Genomic DNA, 27,151 nt, shown 5'->3' with positions numbered 1-27,151 from the left:
TGTGCAGAGAGAGCGGGAGAGACTCAGCAACGGGAGTTATAGACTGTCACAGGGTTCGAATCAAAAATGCAAAGTGCATGCAGATTTGTTCGACAGTTTGACGGGTTTCCGAATTATCTATACAGTGGAATTCTTAGGTCGTGGCCCAGATGAGTTGGTGTCGCAGATTTAGATTAAAAGTTAGTGCAGTTTGGCGTCAGTTTGGTTTGGTTTTTGAGCGATGGGACAAGCATGCTGGCAGAGACAGAATTTCGGTTTTCACTGACTATTTGATTTGCCGATGCTCTTACTGACTCACTTGCTTACTTGCTTATTTGTAGCTGTACTTATGTACTTACTCGGCTCGGCGGCGGCTCTTAACCCTGATATGTCCGTGGGCGTGCGTTTAGCTCTCCTGACTTCCTGACATGTAGATTATTGTTTCCCCGCCCCCGCACTCGGTCAAGGTCTCAGCTCAGGATCAAGGCGCTAAAGATATCACTTCTGCGAAGTTTTCCCCTTGGGCGATGCTCCAAGGTGACTCCCTCTATTGCAGATGACGTTTCTGTCTGTCTCTCACAGAAAACGATTGATGGCGACTTTGAGCGAGATTCCGCTCTAATTGAGGAGAAGATCCTCTGTTTATTACTCAGTAATCTTCTCATAAACCTCCTCTTGACTGGAGACCTTTCCCTGAGGAGCACCCTGTGCAGATATCTCGCGCTGCCAGTCCTCGAAAAGCTGCTGATAAACGCAGTGGTCCGGTGCGGCTCTGATAAATGTTCAGTCGACTGTTGTGTCTCATTTCGGCAGCTCTACAATGGAACACGGGTGGCGGTTATTAGAGCGGACGTATTGATCTGTCGGGACCGGGACCCGGCGCGGTCACCCCGCGATACAAGGCTATAAGAACCGGCCACGGTAGAGTCTGCTCTACCTATGCGCTGTGGGAATGCGGCTATAGCGTTCAATGATGCCGTCAGGACTAAACCGAAAATGACGCTGTTGCATTTGTATGAATGGAGCTACATCGTTATTGAATTTGATAGCATTTCTTGCCTTTCTCCTTTTCTTCTTTCCAATTTGTATCTTCCGCTTTCCTCTTTTCGTCCTTTAGTTTCGTCATCTTCCCTCAGAACTACCCTCACCGACACCCGTTTTCCCTCAGTTTATTTCCCTCACTCACTCACTCACTCACTCACTTTCAGACCACAACGCCAACTCGTTCGTATTGGACCAGCTGGAGGAATACATGCGGTACGAGGTACTGATGCAGAGCTACAACGACGTCGGGAGCAGCGCCTCCAGCCAGGCCGTCGTCGAGCGGACGCGCGAAGCCGGTGAGAGAGCGGGAGGAGCTGGGGAGAGGATGGGAGTGGGTGGAGCGGCTGGGGGAGGGAGTTTGACTTGAGAGGGAAGGAGGTTTTCGGGACAATTTGTTGTGTAAGTAAAGGTATGTACGAAGGCGTTTAAGCGTTGCCAAGTGGTTTTATCTGTGACCACTAATGACTCGTAAGGGAAACTTTTTATTATATAAACGTGAACCTTACATTCGATACGGTTATGCTCGTCATTGTTGAAACTTTGTCATACGACTGCCCCCATCAGTGCTTTGTTTTGTGCTGTCTTTATAGTCGTGCTGGTGATACATAGTCGTCTATGTGGCGTTACCATGCTGTGACTTGTTACGTGCCTTCCATAACTATATGACACATTGGGCGTTCGAGCGCTCGTAAATTGAAACAGTGGTCGAAAGCGGAGATGATGAGTTTCCTAAACTTCCGAACTTGCTTAGGAAATGTGGGAAGTGCCAATTCTTATTTGCTTAATAACATGCTTATTTATTTACTGCTTGCAATTTCTAGTTGGATCTGATCAGCATTAATTAAAAGTTGAAAGCTTCCCATCCTTCTAGCTAAGAATGAAGAACTTAAGTTTCAGGCAAGGAGCCATATCGTTCAATCTTGGTTGCTATGGCCGATTAAGGGATGGACAGAATGCTTCATTACTTGCGACCACTTTTTTCCTTCGATTTTTTTTTCGCTGCTCGCTAGTCAGATTGCCAGCTTTTCAAGCTATCGCAAACCATTTGTATTTCTCGAGCCATAACAGAGGCTGATGCGTGTATATTGAGTTTTTGTCTGGTGGGAACTGGATAAAGCCGGATTAGTATGGTTATTACGGCTGAGGCTTGGTTACTTGACCGGCAAAATCGTCATTAGTCACGAATAACGCAGCAGGGTTTACACGCATTTCGTTGATATATTTTGCATATAGTTAGAGCTAGCACATTTGGTGATCCATTGGAAACCGAGCAGTACCTAGAGCAGTACCTATTGCTTAAAGGTTTGAATACAGTTAAAAGGAAAGTTATGAAATATTGAGGAAATAGATAAAAGCTGGTGATCAATACTGTAGCAAAGATGCCATCGACCATAAGTAACAGCCAACCAACTTAGTGTAATTGTAAATATTGTTATTTAGCTGGGACGGTTGCATAGTTATAGAAGACAATAATTGAACACCAGATATTGCTTTATTTAATGGGAGCTTTCGAAAGCTATGCAGCTTTCTTCGTCAGCCTTGGTACAAAACACTGATAAAAACGCTGTTACTAATGGTCGATGGTGTTTTGTACCAAGGCTGACGAAGAAAGCTGCATAGCTTTCGAAAGCTCCCATTAAATAAAGTAATAGCTGGTGTTCAATTATTGTCTTCTATAACTATGCAACCAACTTAGGCTTTTTCTTTTATCTATTTGCGTTTATTTACTTCTCTCTTCCCCGCAGCTCCCGGCGCCGGGCCTGAGAACGTGCAGGCGAACGCTACCTCCTCCACTACAGTGGTGGTGTCGTGGGGTGAGATTTTACCGCTACAGAGGAACGGCATCATCCTCGGCTACGGGGTCTACTACGGCTACAAGGGGAACGACTTCATGGTGAGTGGACGTCTGGGAAAGTGCGGAGGAGGGTTGGATGGAGTGAGAGCGAGGTGTTCTGGAGAGAGAGAGGGAAAAGGCATCTTAGGGGTCCGGTATGTGGTGGGTATTTTGGCAGATCGGCAATAGTTTAGTAGGGTTTTTGTGGAGGGAAAGTACTGTGAGGTGCCACCTATGGACAGTATTCTTAGGGTTTCTGGCAGAGGCAGTGTGTCATGGAGCTATATGAAATTCTTTATTTATGGAGATTCTGTGTGACGATTTTCAGTGTAAATACGTCAGGAAAACGCGATTATTTGGTAAAGGCTGTACCAGTGTAAGCAAATGTGATCTGATTGCGGCGCCACTGAATCATGTCTGTGCCCGACCTGACCTGACCTGACCACCCCCCCCCCCCTCTCCCCCTACAGTACAAGGACATTGACGGTAACCAGACGCGTCAGACGACGCTGACCCAGCTGCGGAAATTCACACGCTACAGCGTTCAGGTGCTGGGCAGGACCCGCGAGGGAGATGGAGCGCTCAGCCTGCCACCGGCTACCGTACAGACGCATGATGATGGTGAGAGGGGATAGAGGGAAGGAGGGAGGGAGGAGAGTGACGAGGGTCGAGGGGTGCTAGGGTGGGAGAGAATAGAGGAGAGAAATAGGGAGAGGAAAGGAGAAGAGCGAGGTAAAAGAGGGAAGAGCTGCAAGGGAAGACAAAGGAGATTATTAGAGGGAGGAAGGAACAGTGATTTGGAGAAGAGAAAGCGGAGCAGGGGTGGAGATCTGTCAAAATGTCAGGGGGGGGGGGGGTCCAGGCCGGGCAGATGGAGGCGGGCTGGATGCAGTACCATTGACTTACATAGCAGTAATTCGTTTTCAGGGGGGGGGGGGGGTCCTGACCCCCCGACCCCCCCCCCCCCCCCCACCCCCCCCCCCCCCCCCCACCCCCCGAGATCTCCACCTCTGAAGCGGAGGAGAGATAGAGATGCGATTTAGGGGGATGTATAAGGCAACGAAAAGAGAGAGAGAGAGATCACGAGTGGGAGCGGGAGAGAGAGAGAGAGATAGAGAGAGAGTCTAGACGTGCCGTGTAGTCGGATGTTGTGTATACCCCCGGGAGACCTGTCTAGGTAGGATCAGGTGCGCACCAACAGCTAACTCTGTTTGAACCAACCTCCCGCGGGACTTTTCTTCGGACGGAAATGATCAGCCCCGCTGCCGGCGGCGGCTTGAAGGCGCCGATTGATGCCGGGGGCTTCATTACTGCCTGTAACGCTATTAGAGCCTAGATGATGGTTTGCAGGGATCCGGGACGGCCGGCGGGGGCACCTGTGGACCGCTCACTTACTCTGTCTGTGCTGCTCTGCTGCTCTTCTGTCCCCTCGTATCCGCCCTGTCCGACCGGGAGGGGCTTGAACGAAATTTTCTCGCTCTCCTGATTTCTCCTTTTTATTCTTTTTTATTCATTTCTCTATTTCTCTCTCGCCCTCTCTTTCTCTCTTTCTGTTTCACTTGTATCCACATATTCCATCTTTGTCTCGTATTTAATGCTGCAATCAGCTACCCCACCCCACAACATCCACCCGAGGGTATACGAAAGGAAATTCTTGAGTTAAAAATTAAATTGTCAGTCTACTTGTCGGCCTCGTCAAATACCCGTGTCGACTCTGAACACCCCTGACGCTCCCGCTTTCCCCGCAGTGCCCGGCGCTCCGTCCAACGTTAGTTTTCCGGACGTGAGCTACACATTCGCTCGCGTGATCTGGGACGAGCCGGCCGAGCCAAACGGACTCCTGCTGGGCTATAAAGTCACCTACCATCCAGCTGACTCTACCGATATCAACATCACACATGAATTACCGCCCGAGAGCAGGACGTATACGTGAGTATGGGAACGCAAACTCACAGAGGAGCGTGAGTTCTTAGGCAGGGTGGTGTGGGTGTTGGGAGACTGGTCTTTGTGTTTTTCAGGTGTTGGTAGCAGGGATGCGGAGCCGTGGAAATTTCAGACGGCTCCGGCTCCGGCTCCGGAGAAAAAAATCGGCTCCGTCTCCGGCTCCGGCTCCGGGTGAAATGTTATGGCGGCTCCGGCTCCGGCTCCGGCTCCGAGTAAAATGGTCCGGCTCCGGCGGCTCCGGCTCCGCCTCAGTACATCCCTTATGCAATTAACCCGCGCCCGGCTGGGGGTCCTGGATTTCCACGCCCTGCTGGGGGGGGGGGGGGTGTTTGAACACCCCCCCCTTCTAACTCGGCTCCTGGGCCACGTAGCGATACGCGGAAGGCGGCGTTCGAAAGAGCGTCAAAAATAATGACGAAATCACTTCGGTCAATTTTTTGGTCAGGTCAAAGGTCAGGTCACCAGAGGTCATTGAAGGCAAAATTTCGCCGATTTCCAGGTCGAATGTCAACAATTTCCAAGAAGCCAACGCATAACTCGGGAACCAATAGAGCTACAGCGCCGCGGAAAAGCGCATTCGATAGCCCTATTAACGCCCTTTCTGAGTAATTCTCTCAGATTTGACCTAACGTCAACGGTTTTGCCTGCAGGGGGCAAAAACTGCAAAAATAGCCGATTTTTTCGGAAACAGTTTTTCTGCAATAACTTTTGACCCAAGCCTTGTACAAGCTTACTTTCACCGGCATCGTGTTCCTCTCGTCAAGACGCATCGAATGAACTATAACTTGACCTTGAAAGGTCAACTTGAAAATTTGACCTCAGGTCAAGGTCATGACCTGACCGGAAAGGGTCATGTTGCATATCAGTCGATCCGTATCGTCGAGCTGAACACATCTAAGGTGTTTTCATCGCTCTAGCATGCCTCTATCAAAAGTTATTTGCGAAAAACTGTTAGATACCATTCGTGACCTAAGATGACCTCAGGGCACAAACAGGGGTCACGGACACCATTTTCATGTTCAGTGTGTCTAAACCACTTGTAATTCAGTGTTTGGGAGTGTTTATAATGTCTTTCGTCCAAAAGAGACGCATTTCAATTTTCTCCCATTGACTTATAATGGGGAGGTCGCAAAATTGACCTGACCTTAGGTCATCGATATCAAAATTCTGAGATATACATTTTGTACATGCTATTGCTCTTATCAATCGCTGAAAGTTTCAAAGCGATCGGTCACTCGGTGTAGCTATGACAGACATTGAAACTTTTTATGAGGTGAGGTCACTTCAAGTGACCTGGTGACCTGACCTTGAGTGACCTTGGTCTGAAATTTTCACAACATGTGTAGAATTGATGCATGATAAGGTGTACCAAAAACGGCGGCGCTCCGCGCCGCCGTTTTTGAGATATTCGCGAAAAACCACAAGGGGGGGGGTGTTCAAACACCCCCCCAGCAGGGCGCGGGTTAATTAAATACGGGTGGAAGAAAAAATGGATTGGTTATACGCGCTACTCTTTGCCATGACCGGCTCGCCGCGTCCCCGCGCAAACGCACCTCAGAGACAGGGTTGTGCTTGCTTGACTCATGAGTCGAGTCAGAGATTTGACTCAACTCTGACTCAGATGAGTCAGGTTTGAGTCGAGTCAGATAAAATGTTGAGCTGTTGAGTTGAGTCAGAGTTGAGTCGGACAATAATATTAAGGTGTTGAGTTGAGTCAGAGTTGAGTCAGTAAAATAACTTTTGACATTGAGTTGAGTCAAAAACATTTAGGAACATGAGTCAGCTGACTCATCTTTCTAGAAACAATATATAAGCTTTTCATTCTCCCCCCCCCCCCCCCGCTTAACAACTTAGGCCTGGCCCTGCTGCCGGATTTTTTTCACCCCCCCTCGCTCAACAACTTTTTTATCTGAGTCAATTTTGAGTCAACACACTTGACTCAACAAAAAATTTGAGTCAAGTTTGAGTCAACGCATATTTTCATTGAGCCGCTTGAGTCATGAGTCGAGTCAAGTGAAAAATCAGCTCCTTGTTTGAGTCAGAGTTGAGTCAGCTAGGGCTTTCTGAAGTTGAATGATGAGTCGAGTCGGCAATTTTTTTTTAGTCGAGCACAACCCTGCTCGGAGAGAACTGGCAGAACAAAGGACTAGGAAGCGATGGCATCGGAAACGCAGTCGCCGCGAATCGGAGTTCACTAAACCATCGTAAGCTGACACCCGTCTCGGCTGCATTGGGGGGTGGGGGTGGGGTGGGAAGAGACGGTGCTGGGAGTCGCAGTCCACTGCACTGGCTTGAAAACAATGGCCGTCACCTGATGACCGGTCCTCATGTTCTGGGGATGCAGTAGACGTGGGGGGGGGGGGGGAGGAGCAGACAGGAAGTTGATTGCGTACTGTGGGATACTGGGGATATTCGGCTTTTTTCATTCACTTGATGGCCCATGACGTAAGTACCATATGTTTTACTGCCTTGTACTGTCAAACCGAACTAGGTCAATAATTTTTTTCCTCTTCAAAAAATAAAAAGGAGTCGGAGTCGCCCCCTTTTTTGGCGGCTCCGGCTCCGGCTCCGGCTCCGGGCTATATTGTTTCACGGCTCCGGCTCCGGCTCCGGCTCCGGGCAAAATATGCCGGCTCCGGCGGCTCCGGCGCCGACTCCGGCTCCGGCTCCGCATCCCTGGTTGGTAGTGGCTTACTACAATGACAAAGTTGTTGTTTGGTTCATTGGATTAGTGGAATGGTTCTGTTTGTGTCCCGTCTGATTTGAAATGTTGGCAGTTTTTTTTTGCGGAATGATATCGATAAGAGCATGATTTATATGACATAAGCTCAGTGTGCGAGAATAATGAGCACAGCTACTTGTTTGTAGTGTCTTTTTTTTCTCCTAACGCTAGACGATAAATAGCACTTTGAACAAGTAATGTTCCACATCAATGTACAGAGTAGCAATTAAGGACGTCTCTAGACTCTTCATTGAACACTTTGGGCAAGTAAAAATCGGGGGACGGACTTCTTCGCTCGTTTTCAAGTGCGATAAGCGATCTTAGGTCTTGGACAGGAGTATTACGGAATGAAGATGCTTCATAAGTCATGTCTTTTCTCGGAGATTGATGGGCTTTTCTTACTTGTTCAGGATACTCTACAACGTGCAGTATTGTATTGCTGGTGCTACGATACACCTTCGTAACATTCGCACCGTACCGTCGTAGGGATATTGCTTTGTTCATTAGGTCACGGTGTTCTTTGTCCTCATACATCTGAGAATGTCATCCCAATCGTTAATTCTCGACAAATCCCATACACCTCATCGTCTCTCCCTCCCCTGTAACTTCCATCCACTCTAACCCTCCTCCTTTCTCTAACCTCCCCTTCTGCTCTTCCCCCACAGTGCCGCCGGACTTCAGCCCGAACGTTCATACCAGTTCTCCGTCTCTGCCCGTTCGAGGCTCGGCTGGGGCCTGGTGGCCAAGGCTCTGGTCTACACGACGAGTAACAGGGAGAGGCCCCAGGCTCCGTCGGCCCCGCAGGTCTCTCAGAGTCAGGTTCTGAGTGACCGGATCACATTCAGCTGGACACCGGGAAGAGATGGATTCGCGCCGCTGAGGTAAGCGGGAAGAGGAGGGAAGGAAGAAGGAAGATGGGAAGGAGGGAGAGAAGGAATAGAGAGGTGAGGGATGTTTAGTGGATGGAGGAAGAGAGTGTAGGCCGGTGGAGTCAGAAATGCCAGGATAGGATTTGATTGTAAGCGTTCCAGGCCGCACCAGTTGTTGGGGATAGTCTAACAATCTACATAAATGCATAACGATCACCTATATTTGATGAATTTCTCTCTCTGCCTGACCGCTGTAACTTGATTCATGGCCTCACCCCTCATCCCCAGATACTACACGGTCCAACTGGAGGAGGAAGGCACCAGCTGGCAGGCCCGGCCCGACCGCGTGGATCCGGCGGTTACATCCTACACAGTGCGAGACCTGAAACCGTTCACCACATACAGGTCAGTTATCAACCGGCAATGGGTCAGTTATGGGACAGCATTTGTGTCAGTTGTGAGCCGGTGATGCGCCAGTTATAGGCGAGCTGTAGGTTAGTTATGAAGTCGGTAGTTTATCAGTTATGAGCCGGTGTTAGATCATGCTTTAGTCCCTTCCACGGGTTTGTTCAAAGCTTCGTCTATCAAAACCGCGTGTGTCGGTTAGTTGTGTGCCGCTGTCAGGTCAGTTTGGCCCTCGTTTATGGGTCGGTATTGGAACCGCATACAGTTCAGTTGTTGCCTCGCAATTTGACACTTATTTTTTACTCCCATGTTCGTAGTTCGTCCGCACCTTTTCTTTTATTATTTTTTTATTGTCCTGGGAAGAAACTCAAAACGATTCGACTCGATCGAGCGTAAAAGGCTCATGTATTGCTCATCTGCTACTAAGAGACCATCGCCTTACCATCTATTCCTTGAAGCCATGCAAACCCAACCAAAGCCGCGTCTCAGGCTCTTTATGGCCTGCAATTAGCCATGGCTAAGTAGTACCAGACCCAGCGCCGTTTCTCCTGATCGAGGCCATTTCCTCCACAATGAGCCTTACTGAGCTTTACTGGCCCCACCTCGGCCCTCTGCCGCGTCTAATTAGCAGTCAGTGCGTCGAATTGTCCAACAATCGCCAACAACCTCCCGGGACTGTCTATAACGTTACAACGGCACTGGATCATGTCGTCAGAACGGGCAAAAACATCATGCTGGACAGCGTACAATCGGGCAGTGAAGATTGGATGGAATATGCTGGCTAGTTGCTATGGAAACGGAAAGCTGTCTGACTGATCTGTGATGAAATCCATGGAAACGAAACCTAGCTGACGTATTTGACGTTTTTGTTTCAGATATGAGCATTCGGTCGTCGACTTTGTTCTTGTTAACTTTTTAAGGATATCTCTGAAAGCCGATGCGCTCGCATTGTCATTGCGGCTTAAGAGAAGAGAATCGCTGTCTCGGGTCACATTACTCGTTTGCATTTGCCCCTGAGCACATAATAAAACCATCCCATGATATGCTCGGCAAAAACACCACATAATCCTCATAAATGAGCATTATTTGCATCCGGGTGCTCATTTCATGCTTTTTTATACTATTTCCATGTCTTTGGTAGGTGGATGTCAGTGCGTATGTGATGCCCTTGAATTAAACATCGCTTCTTTCATGGCCGTCTGTCTAGTTATATGTGAAAATTTGCCAATGTCAGCATTTAGCTTGACTCCTTTGTCTGGTTTGAGTGCGGCACGCATGTATCGTGGATTCGAAAAAAAAAACTTTCGTAGGGTATAGCTGCAGGCATGTGCTTGTATTAGCAAATGTTCTAGGTCGTTCTAAACCTTTCACGCATGCAAGAACATTGACGAAATGCCATGAAAGCTGGGTATGACAATGCGTCGGTGCTCTCATTTTAGTGGAGTGGTCAGAGTGGTCAGTCTTTCCGCTTGTATTCTTTGCGCGCCTGTCTGTATCATAGGTTTCTGAACCATGCCATCACTGACGAATATCAACTAACGTGCGTTTATCTGTGTCTGCTTCCCCAGGTTCCGGATTCAGGCCACAAACGACATGGGTCCAAGTGGCTGGAGTGATCCAAGTGAAACGGTCAAAACGCACCCGGCAGGTAAGGAAGAAGCGGCGTTTACATAGAGTTTGTTGCGAGTCCCCAGCATTGCCCGAAATGTTACAAAGCATGACAATGGCGCTTTTCATTATACGAAATGATAAACGACAGAGACGACAACGACAGAGAACGACAGAGACAACGACAACGACAACGACCTTGTCGTTGAGACAGACAAGAGACAACGACAGAGGCAGAGACAGTGAGTGAGTGAGTGAGTGAGTGAGTGAGTGAGTGAGTGAGTGAGTGAGTGAGTGAGTGAGTTAGTGAGTGAGTGATTTGGTATAATTTTTATTAAGTCTCGTGCGATTTTATCAACTAGGATCTCTTGCTAATCATGCTTCACAAAGACATTAGCTAATAATTCAAACATACCATCAAACGCGGGATTTCATTTTCCCTTTATTTAATCGTCATTCTCTTATAAATACATCTGACACCGGTGACTGTTGAATTATGCCGCTCTAGCTCGTTTGGCCCTCGAGACAGCACCCCACGGCTTTAAACTTTCCTCTTCCTTCACTGCCGCCGCTTTTTTTAGTGGGACCGCCGCCCCAAGCGTCGCCGGCGGGGTCTCAGAAACAACTCCTTCAGACAGAGGGACTTTGTGTGCGCTGCTTTGCGCCGCCGGCGGTGGGAAGGGTTCGGAGAAATAGTTTGTGAATTTCTGAGTCGAGGGATGTGGGTGCGTGGCTGTTATTATTTTCTGAGAAGACGCTAAGATTATTGAAAGAGGTGGATTAGGGACCGATAAAGTATTCGGAGAATTGGACAGTGGTGGTGCTTGACGCTGATAAAGTGTGAGGTGATTAAAGAGATCAGAAAGACCAACTTCCTATTTGAGGGATTGGTGAAACAGGCTGGATGCTGGGTAGTTTGCAGTTACTTTTCCAAGAAGGCAGAAGCTGTCTTATTTGTTCAATTCATTCCTGTAGGTTTAATGCTTCCTCGTTATTATTAGAGGTCGGCAAATGTTCCTTTTATTACCTTTGTTATAAATTTATATTTAATGTATCAACCACAGCGTAATGTTCTACCACTGCTGAAGTAATTTGTGATATTCCCGTCAAAAGCGACCGCTGTTGTTTAATCATATGCCGTACCTAATGCATATCAGTTCCCGTTCCTTGGCCATGAAATTGGTTCTTTTTGGATCTAATGACTTACTTGATGCTTCCGGGCTTGTCACTAAATTCGTGGCCTGACTTGTGATTTATTAACATGTTCTTTTGCGTCGTTTCTGATCCTATTCGGAGCACCTTTGTGCCTTCGATGCATTGTTCATGTGCTGCGCTTCTTCCAACTTTGGCACTTTCTCTGGCGGTGTCTAAGTCAGGATCAGTCCTAAATCACGTCGCACAAGTTGCGGCCGTTTTCGGACTTCCACTCAGAAGTTGCGAGACGGTACAATGGCCCACTGTCTGGCCTCGTGCAGTCTCCCATGCTCAGAACCGGCAGATGGTATTATTGACGTCGTCTTTGCTGCATTTGTCATGCTGGCTAGACGGTGGCTGCGGATTGTTGGATTGTCTCAGGCAGAAGGTATTCTTGGTGTGCCAAAGAACGACCGCTAGCTTTCACACGGTAGAAAGTTCAGCTCGAGCTGTTGTTCGCTGGGGACTGTGGCGCTTAGGATGTATTCTGTGGATGCAATGTGGAAGTGATAGTGTCTTTGGAGGCCAGCGATGGTGGCGAAGTGTCTGTAAAAGTTTCTGATCTGGATGTTGAAGCTGTCAGGGACATGCGATACTCAGGTGGTCTGAGGCTCTTTAAAAGTCCATTCTTCTGTGTAAACTGAGCTGTAAAACGAATCCGATCTTCCATTTGTCTCTCTGCGAACTGATGCAGAATATTCACAAGTTTTAAGAAGCCTGGGCGGGAACTAAGCCCACCAGCTCATGGTACTGGATCGTATTTCTCGGGTGCCGCCATTCCCAGCAGCAAACTGTCAACTTTAGCCCTTCTGCATTAGATTCGGCAATGCCCAGTGTCTGGGTGCACTATCAACTCTCATGAATTCCGCATCCCACAGGCTCCGCCCCTACCTGTGACGACCACCAATAGGCGCTCAGCCGGTGCTGCAGCGTGTAGTGATTGGCTGGCGTCATTAAACCGGATGCCCTCGGGCGCCCTCTGACCTGTCAGAGCCCTGCACTTCGCTCCTCCCCTCCAGGAGCTATGCCGTCAGCTTCCGCCCACGCTGCCTTGAGTCTTGAACAGGTGTGACAGGAGCAAGATATCGGTTACTTCACTCTGATGCAGACTGAAACCTTTAAATGTCAAACAGAAAGGCTGGCGGTCGCTCTATGCGAGCACTGTGACTCAACACGGGCTAGAGGTAATGTTGAGTCACGATGCTCCGCTCCGATTGCGTCGAACGTCGAATGAGGACGCTCCCGGAGGTTTGAATTAGAGGAGACGGCTGCTTCCGATGGGGTTACCGGGGAAGGATATTACGGCACTTGCCAAGTTTGTGATGCAACACAAAGTTATTGCTAGCGTTGAGTTATTGGCCGGGAATGTTCTATTTTATGAGGGCAAAGTTCTTCGAAGTTTCTCGGATATACGTCTTATAAACATTGCATTATTTGTTTATGAGGCAAAGTAATCATTCATCGTTTTTTATTATTGTTACTTCTTATAACGTTTATATTGCTTTATTCCACACATATTATTGTGGTATTTTGTAATAAAACCAATATGACCGAATGGATGCCAGGAAAGCTGTGATATCATAGCCTTCTGTTGAAGACGCTTTGGAGGAAGTGGTTGCCAGTGTATGCTATCAAATAAACTCAGCAACTAGCTCAGAGAAAGGCGTTCAAGGGAACACAGCTTTAGTTGCCAACAGTGACACTCTTTATTTTTGTAATAAAATGTTTCTATCGGCTTGATTGCGCGAGTATTGCGATTATAAGATCTGACGTATGATTCGATTGTGACATGAAAGGCGTGAAAGCGTTACAAGGCTTTGATGAATGCTTCAGTTTAACTTTGGCTTAACGACTCATATTTGTATTGATATATTACAACAAATTGTATTGAGACGCAGCCGAGAAGGACAATAAAGACCATCAGCGCTCCTTATTGCCGTAATTAATTCTCTTCAACTTCGCTGACATTTTTCTGCGCTGCTTCCGGCAGGCTCGCCTCTGGCGTCCGTTCTACTTTCTCAGAATTCATTAGCGGCCTCAGTTTCCTCAAAGTGACGTTACACCGTCGATTCCTGGGGGTTCTTACGTCAAAGTACTTTTACGTTACGTTTTACGTTACTTTTTTTTTCAAGGTACGGCAATCGGAACGATCGACGAGGCAATGGAATAATCTTGACCTTGACATTCCGAAAACCGAATATAAAAAGACATCGTTGTCTTACCATGGCTCAAAGTTGTGGAACAGCCTTCCTTATCATGTACGGAACTGTTCTAAAACCGAATTCGTTAATTACATCCATGACAGAGCGAATCATGGTGGACTGAGTGTGTAAACATTTGATGTACCTATGAACATTGTGTATATGTGCGCTGTATGTGTATTGTGTAATGTGTATGTATGAAGATTGTACCACTACCCAACGTAATGCCCACTACTTTGTGGTTGTCGGGTATACTGAAATAATAATAATAATAAAAAGTTGCGTCAAAGGGAAAAACTCAGCGCCGGGGAAAACTCTAGTCTATTGCTGTAGTAATAGTCCAACAGTGGTTGATATTGCATCGTCTTGCGCAGACGAATCAACGATTGACCGTAGTAGAAGACCAAACTTTATTGTACGTTCTGACATGATCGTGGATCAGATTGTGCTTTCTTTGGGCAATGGGTAATGCATAAATGAATATAAGAATCAGTCGGAGTCAACTATTTTCCACCGAAACCGATTATTACCTTTGGGGTAGTATTCTCATCCTCAATCGTATGCATATTAATGGCTTTCTGTGCTTATTAACATCTTAACGTGCTTCTGTCTGGCACATTAGTGGAGACCCGTCACATATTTCGTTACTTGTCCGACACCACGTGACAAAATCGGACACATGTGGCGCCTATTTAGGTCCAGTTCTAGCACTTTGTTATGCCCCAGCGATACCTGGGGATCTTTTAGGACATGCGTGCGACTTCCATACAGCCCACCTCACTTATCCTCTCCATCTGCGCTCTTACAGCCCAATGCCCATCGTGGTATCCGTCATACCTATCTAACCCACCCTCACCCCCATTTCCAGCCCCTCGCTACACGATGGGGTACTTGCATGCGATCCTCATCGCATATACCTCCTCCCTTCTCATAGCCCATCGTGGTAAGCGTGACACCCGTCATATCTAGCTCATCCTCCCTCTCCGTGTTTCAGCGCCCCGCGGTGCAGTGGAGGGCGTGCGTATGCTCTACAGTCACATATGCATTATGCATAATGTCACAATGTTTAACCCACCTAGTGACACCTCTCCTTTCATTTTCAGCCTCTCGCGGTGCAGTGGGGTACGTGCGTATGATCCCCAGTCACATATAGCTTACAGTCACATATGACTCATCCCTCTCCCTGTTTCAGCGCCCCGCGGTGCGGTGGGCGACGTGCGTGTGATTCCCGTCACCACTACTTCTGTACGGGTCGAGTGGCGACCGCTACCTCCCGGTGCTTGGAGCGGAGACGCCGTTACAGGCGGGTACAGGGTGGAGTACCGACCCCGAGCTGACTTTCCGTCGCCGACTGCCGGCAGCATGGAGAGGATGGTCAATGATATACAGGTGAGAGAGGGGGATGGAGGGAGAGAGACAGAGGGAGGGAGAGAGAGAGAGAGAGAGAGAGAGAGAGAGAGAGAGAGAGAGAGAGAGAGAGAGGCGAGGGAAAGGAGAGCATGCTTTATGATTATATATGATAGGGATGAAGAGAGGAGAAGAGAGGAAAGGAGCTGAGAGTTATAGAGTTTAAAAGGAAGAAGGAGGAAAGGGCAGAGAAGACTAGAAGTGTTTAAGGATAGAGGAGTGCTGTGGACATGCTGTCAAAGACATGTAGACCTAATTAGTAGATGAAAGTAAATAATGTTTATAAAAGCTTGGTCTGAGTGGTTGCTGCCAGCGCGTCGTTTTAACTCTCCCTTTGATGAGTGCGGTGTAACTTTGTTAATTTGGCGGCTGGCGTGTGGCGGAAGTTGGCCGTGTTTCCGGTATATTCTGGTTCTGCGGTCAAAGGCTGCTCGCTGCTCGTGGCCTTTGACCTTCAATGGGTACAGCGACCTTCCGCAATGACATGAACCCTGACCTGACCATGGCTTTGAGTTCTGAAAGTTAGTAACATTCACCAGTGAGCACACACTGCGGAGTCAGAGACATTTTACTGTAACATTAACCTGCCCGGAATGCCACCGTTTCTGATGGATTATTCTATAACTACAAATAACTACATCACTGCGCTTTTTTATTTTCTTCCGTGTTGACCTCTTTGGTGTCTGTTTTCACCATTTCATCGACTAAGAGTGGAAGAGAGTGATGATGCGAGAGAGAGAGAGAGAGAGAGAGAGAGAGAGAGAGAGAGAGAGAGAGAGAGAGAGAGAGAGAGAGAGACCACGCGCAAACGTCAGAGTAGCTCTGAAGCGCGCAGAAAATGAAAACCCATCTGTATCCTTACAGTACGCCTCTCCAAATAGAGTTGCCTTCCGCCCGGTACTTCAGTCGTTATGCGTAAGCCCGCTCTACATCCTGGTCTTCCATCTCTGTCCGAGTCAGGGCGATGTTCTATTACGATTACTCGTGTGCTGCGAACGTGTGTGAGTGAGCAATGTCAGTGGATTGGAGTACGGAAAGAGAAACGGAGATGGAATGTGGACCGCGTGGAGTCGGGAAAATTAACGGGGGTGGAAGGGGACCCGGTGGGAGAGGGTGTGGGTGAGATGACACCCGGTGGGATGAAATGGGTGGTGAGGGGTGACAGAAGGGTAGCGTAAGACTACGTGCCACGACGTACATACGTTTCAGGGAAGAGGGGAGCGAGAGAGAGAGAGAGAGAGAGAGAGAGAGAGAGAGAGAGAGAGAGAGAGAGAGAGGAGAGAGAGAGAGAGAGAGAGAGAGCATGGATGGCGAAAGAGTGGAGAAAGAGGCGCCGATGACACAATATTCTCGAGAGATTGTCGAGTAACGTGTGTGAGTGAAGTAAGAAGTAAGTAAAGTAAGAAGCGAACACACCAACTCACGGTCATAAATCTGAAAAAGTTAGATTGGAATCCGAATTCTCCGAAATATTTGAGCCGAGAGGCTCCATCCGATATAAAGACACCCAATCGGCTTGGTGCCAGGCCGGCGATTTGGGGTGGACCACGTTTGCGGTGGACCGGGAGACTTATGCAGTGGGATTCCGTGGAGAAATAAGAGGGAATTGGGAGGGAGCGTCAGAGCGGATGATGTGAGTAGTGACGGTCAGTTGGGTCTGCGTGCTGACGAGGCGCCAGCGGTGTCGGTGGACTGCTGAGACTGGTGAGGGTTGGACAGCTGATGGACGGGGAAGGACGACAGAGTGGGGTGATAAGGCTGAAGGCGCCAGGTGAGATGAGAACTATGGAGGAACGAGATGAAAAACATTGCACTGGGTGGCGCACCGAATTGGGTTTTCAGATAGAATAGTGCGAACTGTGAAACATGGAAAGTGGCACATAAGACGGCATAATTTAATATATAATATGTACATCGCCGTACGGAGGAGCGGAATCTGGTCGAGGATGAACGCAAGTTTAGGCCGTAATTCGTGCATGTTTGTCTTCGTACGGTCTGATTAATCGACATTCCTCTCTTAGAGCTGCCGTTTTATCTGTTGTTTTTCCCCGCAGGCCCGAGCGGTGGAGCTGGAAGATCTGGTGAAGCACCGCACCTATGAAGTGCAGGTGGTGCCGTACAACTCCCAGGGAGATGGAACGCCCAGTCGACCAGTCCAGGTAAGAAAGAGTGAGGGAGGGAGAGAGGAGGAGAGGAAATGAGTGAGATACAGAGAAGGGAGGAATGGGAGAGATCCAAAGGATAGAAGAGAGAAAAAAGTTGAAGGAGAAAGTGCGAAAAAGAAAGGAGAGAGAGAGGAGTGGCCATTGATTTGAATGGTGAGATATATAAGAGCTGATGACTTCTATTATTTGTAACCCTTTTGTTGCCGCCATATTTCATATCGTGTTTTGCCAGCCTAGCTTTTATGCGGCGATGAAGATTCCCGATTCGGGGATGGCGTTTTGTCTCAGTCTGCTGACCTTGTGCTTTGCTGGCTCTTGTCGCCGAACAAAAGCCATTTTGATTAGATATATTCGGGACAGGCAGTGGCTAGAAAATAAAAACTGGTACGAAAAGGAGCAGATGGTGTTTTCCGTTCTTGTTTAAGATGCGTGATGTCATAACTTATGTCTCGCTTGCAAAGTTCTGTATTACAGCATTGCTTGTAACATGCTTTTTATAGCCTGTTTTGTTCAGTTTTATTGGGGTGAACCGAGTCGATTCTGATTGTTTGCAAATAATCGGCGTGCCCTAAAGCCCCAATTAACAAACAAGATTGTTTGCAAATAAGTAAAGCCCTGCACATAAAGTTGCATTTGGTTATCGTAGCCCAGTATTCATGTTTACCTCGGTACTCTATAAATATTCCTTTCCGTTCTTATTAATAGCTACATACGTACTGCGTTAGCTGGTATATCGGCTGCAAAGTTTACTTATACATCGTTGCTTGTTTTCAAATTTTATTAATATTATAGTATGTTTTGTTCAATGTTATTGAGGTGAATGATTCGATGATGGTTGCTTGTTCATAAACTAGAGCAAGGCATGCATATCAGTTTATATTCTTGTACCTATCATAACAGCGCTTTTAGTGTTACCTTACTACACTCTCGATATGCGGGTAAAGCTGTACTATAAATCCATTGGCTGATTCGAAAGGGTTTATTAGCATCAGACGATCTGAGTTAGGGAAGAGTCGCTTTAACTGCTCCTAAGGGGCTTGACCGCGAGACAGTGGTCATGTTTCAGGCCAGATTAAAAAGGTCAGCTAGTCGGGTCGTGTTGCTGGTTTCTGCTGATGCTGGTTTTTTAATTCCCAATGCATACCGACAGTTTTCTAGAATCGTGTAGAGTAATGGCGGAGACAGAAAAACCTGTCATCTGATAGGACAGTTCAGGTTTTGACAGACAACTTTTCCTCTTGTCGTTACTATGCTGGCTACCTGTGTGTCGCGTTGGGTTCTCTAATTACTCTCGTAATTTTCTCACAGGTGGAGGTGGGCGTGGCTTTCCCCACTGGAGAACCACGTAACGTACAAGCTGAGGCCGTCTCATCTACGGAGATTCGTCTCAGCTGGCAGCCGCCGCCCAAAGACAAACAAAATGGCGACATACTCGGCTACAAGGTAGGTTTTGGGTTATTGGGGTCTGATGAAAGGGGAAAGTAAGGTTCGTAGTTCGAATATCATCGAAGGCTCTGCTGAGGCCTTTGTGTTTTCAATGTTTCATGCTGACCTATTGCACTTGATCGCATGCACTTATTTTACTTGCGGGGAATATTGTAATCATGTGCTGTTGTGTTTGGAAAATGGGGTTAACTGTTGTCACATTTAATTCCTTTGATAAAACGTTGGTTATTTCTTAACACGAATTACACTAGACGCTACGATTTTTTAATGCATCTGTTTCGTGCTCCATTCGCCTTCTTTTCAAACAAAGCTGTCCCTTTCCGAAGTTGAAAGATGTGTGACACTTCAGCTTCTAAGGGAGAGGAGGTACCCTAAAGCAATAGCGGCCTCTCTGGCTCCTCAGTCTGCTAACAAATGCTAGAATCTACTGGGTTGCGAAATTATCCACAGAGGAGCTCCCGGCCACAAATCCGCGTGGGATTCGCTCACAGCTGCATGTCTACGATGTCGTAATCGTCGCTGAATCTCGGATGTCCCATCAGCGCTATGTGTCCTGAATGATGTACGAGGCTCCGTCCTCTCCGCTGCATCACTGTGACGTGACCTGACGTCTGCGCGATGTGACGTGGTTAGCTGACTGTGCGGCAGCTGACACCAGCGATCTGGCGACTGATGTGGGTCATAAAACGGGACGTGACAATGCTGCGAATGTGGAGATGGTGGAGCGTTTATGACACCGGGGATTTGTAGTGATGGTAGCGGGGTGTCGTGGTTTTTGAACCCGGCCCCGGGAGTCTCCTGTAGATAGAGATAAATGGAGACCTTGTTTCCCGACGACGGGGATTGTAAGCTCAGGCACGATTCACCGTTAATTATTCGTGTCAGCTTTTGTCGATGTCTCTTTGATGAAATTCGTGACTGTTCCGGACATCGAGCTTATTAGTAAGGATCGACGTTTTTCTTTTATGTCACAATATCGCCGAACGAATAGTAATGAAATGAGGCTCCGTTCGGGCTTCGGTAGGCTACTCTTAGCCCATTGCTGCGCCTTTGATGATAGCTCTGATCCAGACTCTTTGTTTCGCTCGTTGTAATTAGTTCTGGCTTTGTCCTGTGATCCGGCGGAGCCGGTAGAGAGTTCACGGACACAAAGAGACCCTAGAAAATCTCGTATGGGGTAATGTGTACCCGTGTGTGTGCTGCTCATCCTATAAGGAATGTGTTGATGATTTACCGTGTTAGGTTACTCGCGAGGCCATATTCATGATTTCCATTGTCGTTTTGAGAATCCAACCCATACGGTGGTACTCCGAAATCAGCTTGTCTGCATCAATACGCTGAGATAGGTTAATCCAGAATTGGAGGATCAAAAGCATGCGATAGCATGCTTTTGCATCCGGAAATTCCCATTGGTGGGTCGCTGAAGAAAAGTTCGGCCAAGCCTGTTTGTCAGTATGTGAGTGAGTGTGTGAGTGAGTATGTGAGTGAGTTTGTCCAAGCTTTTTTGGACCTGGAGTCAAAATGGGTGGACCGATCGGGACGAAAGTGGGACCGTTCGACTCGTCTCCGGCGAGGTAAACTTTTGGTACTGGCCTCGGTTCGCTCAGTGCTTCGTGGCACATGCTATTCCGCTTCAAAGTTTCGGTGACACGAAATTTTTTGTCAAGGCTACAGGTCAACCCGAGGTCACGGACAACGCCACACTGGCGGGACACATCGGTAACACCTTGAACCAGTTTCCAGGGGGGTCACCGTCTGCGAGGGGTGCAGGCTGCACGTGCTGGGGGCGGAAAACCGTTTTGACGTGAGGTCCTCTGGCTCAAAGAAATTTTGAGCTATCAACCTCAAAATCGGTTCAATGGTAGTCTCAGGCAAGGCCTCCAAAATAGTGCACATTTGGTTGAGCTAAACTCTGCGGTGCATGAGCTATGTACGTGCAAGCCGATTGCACCCCTTCGTGCGTTGCCACGCCTGCAGGGTAAACGGCCGCTCTAACTGGTTCAAAACTTGCAGGTCATAAGAAGAATACATTGAGTCATAACATTCCGGCGAGATAATATCCGAGGGGTGCAAGCTGCGCGTGCGGGGGGCGGATAACGGTTTTGACTAGGGATCCTCTGATCCCGGGAAACGTCGATCTAGCGACACAAAAGTCGGTACACTGATAGAACTAGACACACGCTACATGATGTTATGAAAATGACTGCACTGGGGTGCCTGGGACATGAACTATGCACGTGCAGTTAATTCATACCATACTGTAGGTAGATATCCGCACCAATCTCACGTGCTTCGAAGCATTTTTGGGATGTTTCGTTTGGTTTCAGGTTCAGTCCAAGCTCAGTCTGGGTTTCGGTGGTTTGGCCCGGTGTGTGCCGTCAGTACCGTTCCTCCAATTCTGGCCCAAGGCAACGCAAGAGCGCTGCCGGCATCTAGTTATTTTCCGAGTGACGAGTGCGGAATCTTTAGAAATCAATTCTAAATCTAGAGAAATAGTTAATTGGGACATGCGTATCGCTTTAAAACGTAGGAAACAGGACGTAAGAAAGCATTTATGACTATAACCATGAAGAATACCTCATTTTGATTTTTGTGCAAGACCATACTAAAAGAAACACCCTTCACTCATGTAATTGCTTTTACTCTTATTCTATGAATGTGTTGAGTCGTTTACATGAGGCGGAAGATGAACCGTGATGCCGTGTCCCTTCACTGTGTCTACTGTCTATAGCTGGTGATACATATGCGCGTTTATCATTCGTCTACAGCTGTGCCAGATTCACTTACTCGCCCACAACCCTACTGACGGTTGGTAGGCCCGTACTGCCTTCCATAAACGCACATAACGCGGTAACGCAATAATAAATACACCAGTATAGCGCCTTTTGGGGCGACTAACGGAGCGAGCGAGAGGGTGAGCCTTGCACGTGCGAAATTTCGAGGGGGTACCTCCAACTGACTTGTGCACGGCACCCTACTAACTGGTCCCTAACCGTGTACCAAATTTGAGCGCCATCGGTCCAGCCGTTCTCGAGATCTGGAAACGACCCCTGCACGTGCGCACGTGCAGCAGCACCCCAACTCTGGCACATGGATATGCAGTGCCTAGTGGGTGCCTACCTACATGCCAACTTTCAGCGCAATCGGCCGAGTAGTTACCGAGATATTGCAACAATTATAAAACTGACACCTCTTCGTTTTGCGCGTGGCACGTGCATATGGGGTCACCCACATGCATCGGGAATAGTCCAATACTTGGTAGAAGGAATGAAGCTACCCTACAAAAATTACCCCGTGTAAATCGGTCAAGTGGTTGCTGAGATATAAGCCTCGCAAAAGCGTGACCACGGCCGGCCGGCCGGCCGGCCGCTCATACTCAGAAATTTCCGTTAATCTAAGGAAAGACTACGCTCGCTTCGCTCGCTCCGTAATTACAAGACATTGCGTGTAGTATGTTTCTCTCGTGCCGCGTGCTACTTGTCATGTTATACCGTGACAGCAATTAACCTCACATGCCCTTAATTTGACTCCATGTCAGACCAGACATTCGACTGGATTGACCTTAATCTAACCTTGATCGATCTCTATCTCACCCGACAGATTTACTTCATCCGTGCTAACGACTCGGCCGAGCTGGAACAGCTGGATAACGCGCTGGGGACGGCGAGGGTCCCACTCTCTGCTGTACCTGGACATGTACACGGAGTACACCATACAGATACTGGGGTACAACACGGCTGGAGACGGGCCGCGCAGCCGACCGGTCACCGCGAGGACTCTGACGGTGAGAGGGGGAAGGGGAGGGAAAGGGATGGGCTTGGGGAAAGAGGGGGAGAGATGCGACTCGAATACTGACGATTGGAATCGAATCAGGGGAGAAAATGAAGAGATCTGCCGGTGTGAACGGGTAACGCAGGGTTTGTTTTCAAAAGTACAAAATCCTGATTTGTTTTTATGAAGATTATATCAGCTGCCTGAGATCAGTACATGTTCTGACGGTAGAATAAGAGGGATGTGGTCGCCCTTTATCGCACTCCATCCGCGAAGACAGAGAAAAGAGCGTAGGTAGGGTAAAAAAAAGACTCATGGCTTCTTGCATCATGGTGGTGCGTGTAACTAGAATATAGGAAATGAGGAGACGGTAGTCACACCTGCTGCTATCAGAACTGGCTTGCTCTCATCTTCGAAATGTGATCATTAACGTAGCGCATACTGGCACATACCATCAGTATCCAATGTCCCCAGAAGCGTGCGTAATGTCGTGTTGTTTACCGGGTAGTCGTGTGCAGCTGAGCGTGCCTTTCCCCATAACCATCCTCTCATCTGTCTGCAATCATTTCACACTGACTGGCTGGGTTTACAGTTTACACACCCTGGTGTCTCCTGGCTTCATGTAGCGTGTTCGTCGGAGTGTCATTAACTGGCACGTGCCGGTTTGACACGTGGCACCGACACGTGCCGTACCCCCCCCCCCCCCCCCTCCCTCCGACGAGATGGATAGTCCTGAGAGACGGCATGGCCGTCCCGAATTACTGAGAAAGCGTCATTGGACATGACTGGTGTCTAATAGGCAGCGCGACAGTGCTTGTGTCTGTGTCACTCTCCTACTCTACCTTTTCTTTCATCTTTCTCGTCTTTCATTTGGCCTATCTCCTCTCTGTTTCTTTGTTCCTTCCCTTTTTCTCTTTTCTCTCCTTCTCTTGTTCCCTCTTACTCTCCTTCCCGCTTCCTTCTCTTCCCTCTTTCTTTCTTCCCATCTTTTTCTCCTCTCTTCCTCTTTTCTCTCTCTCTCTCTCTCTCCTCTCATCTCTCTCATCACCCTCTCCCTGATATTTTTAACCCTTTTGTATTTCCCGTAAACGTCGCGATCACCTATACGACGTTTGGGTGTACCCTGTGCCCTCTGTTGATCTCTATAACCTCATCTGACCTCTGACCTGACCTTTACAGGGCGTGCCCGGTCCGCCGGGTGACCTGAGTTTCTCCGAGATCACCATGACTTCTCTGAAAGTCTCCTGGAGCCCGCCTCAGAGACCAAACGGAGAAATTCTCGGATATCTGGTCAAATATGAAACGGCTGTTCCCAACGACGGTGAGTGATAAAGGGGAATGAATAAGGGAAGAGAGAAGTGAAACTGTTTTTTTTTTTAGCTTGTTGAGTATTCACGGCAGAGGGACTGACGTAAAATTTCGTAGTAGTTGACTGCTACGTGAGCTGTCTCGGTTACAGCTATATTTGTAGAAACGTTTTACGTCCCTGCGCTCAAATGTATGTGTCGGACTATTTCATTTGGAGTTTCGACCCTGAGCCAGCATACTAAACTTGCCCGCAACTGTAAATAGCATTTTGTAACTCACGTAGATCTTGCACGTCATACCTTTCATGCGAAAGGCCCATCACGACCCCAGAGATATGCGCCATGGGTCTCTGCCCTAACGAAATTGTCTGCCCTACTGCAGACTGAAAGCAAGCCTCCCATTGATAGCTGGAATCTGCTGTTATTTGGTATTCCTGCGCCAGATAGCTTAGCATGCCAGGGAGATCGCCGGTAGATTACAGATTTTTCCTGTTTGAATAATTGGCTGCATCACTTGCAAGGCTGGCAGGAGGGTAGGCTTATGAGTTTTCTGAAAATCTACCTACACCGAGTAGGTGCTCGTGTTTAATGTGGTATGATGCGGGTATTGGCGTGTTTAATAACATGTTTTTGTGTTTGCGATGTGCGGATTCCAAGAGCGTTGATTCGGTATTTGGATTGATCAAATTGCTGACGTCGGAATTAATTTGGAATGCACCAGGATGTGTAATGTGATTTAGCTCTCTTCTCGTTTTTTGGAAGGCAGCCGCGCCTCGCCATTTTGTGATGATGAAATGAAATGACGGGCATCAAATGTAATTTAACTTGCTTAGTTCGCTGCGTGTTTGCCGCTGGCTCGAATCCTGCCTCAAATGAGTCTACGAAACAAGATCGAAGCCGCGTTCCCCGAACTGTGTTACACTGGTGCGATATTTTTGCGCCAGTTTTCATCTAACATATTTTTACAAGGCTCAGTGCAAACGTGACAGCTAACGCACGTATTAGATTTGGCCGCCCACCTACCCGGCCGTTTTTTTCCATCCTCGACCATCGGCCTCAGGCGTTATATCAACAACCTCTGTCTTCAAGAAATCGTTTATCGGTCCGTGTGCCATTTTATATTTCTAGACCATTGCGTCTTACAGCACCACCTTCCTCTTTCCCACAGATTTCAGCAAGCACGTGAAGCAGAAGGTGACGACCACCTACCTCTACGTACAGAACTTGGAAGAGCGCGTGTCCTACGCGTTCTCCGTCCGAGCGCTGACTATTGACTACGGCGCAGCAGCGGTAAGTTGACTACGGCATGGAGTTGATTGACTACGGGATGGAAGGCTGACTACGTGGAAGGCTGACTAGCGGAGTGGAATGCTGAGTGCAGAATTGATCGTGGATTTATATGACGGGGTAGAGGGTTGATAATGATATAAGATGAATACGGTTTTCAGTTGGTTACAGGAAAGAACGTCGCCTAGTTACAAAGTTGTTGGCGGGATAGAGTTGACTACAGGTGTGCGAAGTTGACTACAGAAAGAGCTTATTACTGGTGTGAGGAGAGAGAGGGAGAGAGGGAGATGGAGGGGAGAGAGAGAGAGAGAGAGAGAGAGAGAGAGAGAGAGAGAGAGAGAGAGAGAGAGAGAGAGAGAGAGAGAGACAGAGAGAGAGAGAGAGAGAGAGAGAGAGAGAGAGACAGAGAGAGAGAGAGAGAGAGAGAGAGAGAGAGAGGGAGAGATTCAGCAGAGGTAGGGAGCGGTGGCCAGTAAAGCTGTTTACCGGCCAGGTAGCCCTCTCTTTCCGGCCGGGCCCGGTACGTTAGCTGGCCCTCACAAACACATTAGTTCGCCCCGGAATGGACCGAGCCACTTCAGTGCCTTTACGCTGAGAGCATTGTTCTGCAGCGAAATGAGCGTTCCGTTCGCTAGGATGAGTTAGCGGACTACAGGGAATCAACTAGCTGGAGCAGGTCTAAGGCGAGCTCTCTCTCTCTCTCTCTCTCTCTCTCTCTCTCTCTCTCTCTCTCTCTCTCTCTCTCTCTCTCTCTCTCTCTCTCTCTCTCTCTCTCTCTCTCTCTCTCTCTCTCTCTCTCTCCTTTCTTTCTTTTTTTATTTCTTTCTTGTTCTTTTTCTCATACAAGGGATCCAATGCGGCAGGGATTTGACAGTTTTGGGCAACTTGATTTGAACACGGGGATCAGAAACATGGTTTTGCGGAATGAGATCGGATAGGCAAGCTTTGGCGAAGCCAGAGGAGATTTGGCAGAGAATTCAGACGAAGAACATGAACTGTTGATGTTCATGTGTGTGTACTTTTCTAGCTCCTGACTGTTCCGTAATTCTGATCTCATCAATGCTAGCACAGATGTGTTGAAAATTGAAATTGCACACCCATTTGTATAACAGCTGCATCATTTGCGCAGCGCTGAACTTTGAATCAAAAATAGCCACGCTCTTATCGAGTTAGCAATATGGACTTTGGTCCCAGGGGAACACTGTAAGTGTTTGCGCAGTGATTTCAGAATTTGTAGCGAACCTGTGACAAGGTTTCATTAAACTAGCTGTCGCCTTGGACGCGGCAGCAGTGGACTCAAAATCCCATGAGCTTGCCAAACTTCAAACACTTGAGCCGGGTACTTTGTAATAACACCCAACCTCGGCCTCGGGGGCTAGTTTCTGACGTCACACACGATTGTGGGCACGTGACCGGCGGTCGCGGCGCGGCCGGCTTATGGCGGCCGGTCACGTGACGACAGTGGTAACACGTGAGCCAAGTGGCATGGTCACGTGATTCTGTCCAATGGTCGCGGAGGTTCTGTTGGCACTTACCTTGATCCACTTTCATTCGTTGAATGTTTGAAGCACATGAGTATGATGGACTGTTCCACTCGAGCAGTCAGCACTGCGCCTGCTTCCAATGCATGCAATTTCTGCTGAAGAGCCAGTAGGTCGTTATTTTCATCCGTCAGATCACTTCTCTCGCACGAAAGCAGACGAGGTACGCATAATTGGTCCCACTTGTGTCTTGGTGTTCGGAAAGTATACGGACAAAAGACCTAAGTTTGGTCTCTTGTGAAATTCCACCGGCGCATAGGTGTCATTCAAACTGGGTGAGCCGTTCCCGGGATAATTTGAGAACTTGTCAAACCATTTGAAAACTTGTGTGCTCCGTTGTTTGAGAGCTCCAAATTATATTGGTGTTCCTGTGCGCTGCGGTGGGCGAGCGCGTGGCGGGTTTCGTGTTTTCGTGGTTGATGATTTC

General features: G+C 48.1%; 1 protein-coding gene across 1 annotated transcript in view; it reads left to right on the top strand.

Moving 5' to 3' along the window:
* LOC122373008 (protein sidekick-like) overlaps positions 1 to 27,151 on the top strand; it is a gene marked incomplete at its 3' end in the record, with an annotated part of 129,687 nt that overhangs the window by 82,524 nt on the left and 20,012 nt on the right. Inside the window, 14 exon segments of the mRNA XM_043350719.1 lie at positions 1,188 to 1,319; positions 2,769 to 2,917; positions 3,328 to 3,478; positions 4,606 to 4,786; positions 8,189 to 8,404; positions 8,681 to 8,797; positions 10,366 to 10,445; positions 14,993 to 15,189; positions 17,262 to 17,366; positions 18,681 to 18,815; positions 22,419 to 22,426; positions 22,428 to 22,602; positions 23,769 to 23,910; positions 25,065 to 25,186. Coding sequence (XP_043206654.1) covers positions 1,188 to 1,319; positions 2,769 to 2,917; positions 3,328 to 3,478; positions 4,606 to 4,786; positions 8,189 to 8,404; positions 8,681 to 8,797; positions 10,366 to 10,445; positions 14,993 to 15,189; positions 17,262 to 17,366; positions 18,681 to 18,815; positions 22,419 to 22,426; positions 22,428 to 22,602; positions 23,769 to 23,910; positions 25,065 to 25,186 — 1,910 coding nt within the window.

The sequence above is a fragment of the Amphibalanus amphitrite genome, unplaced genomic scaffold (genome assembly GCF_019059575.1).
Source record: "Amphibalanus amphitrite isolate SeventyFive unplaced genomic scaffold, NRLGWU_Aamphi_draft 001430F_arrow, whole genome shotgun sequence".
NCBI classification, from domain to species: Eukaryota; Metazoa; Arthropoda; class Thecostraca; order Balanomorpha; family Balanidae; genus Amphibalanus; species Amphibalanus amphitrite.
The sequence above is the reverse complement of the archived record's forward strand: the minus strand, read 5'-3'. Positions and strand labels throughout refer to the sequence as shown.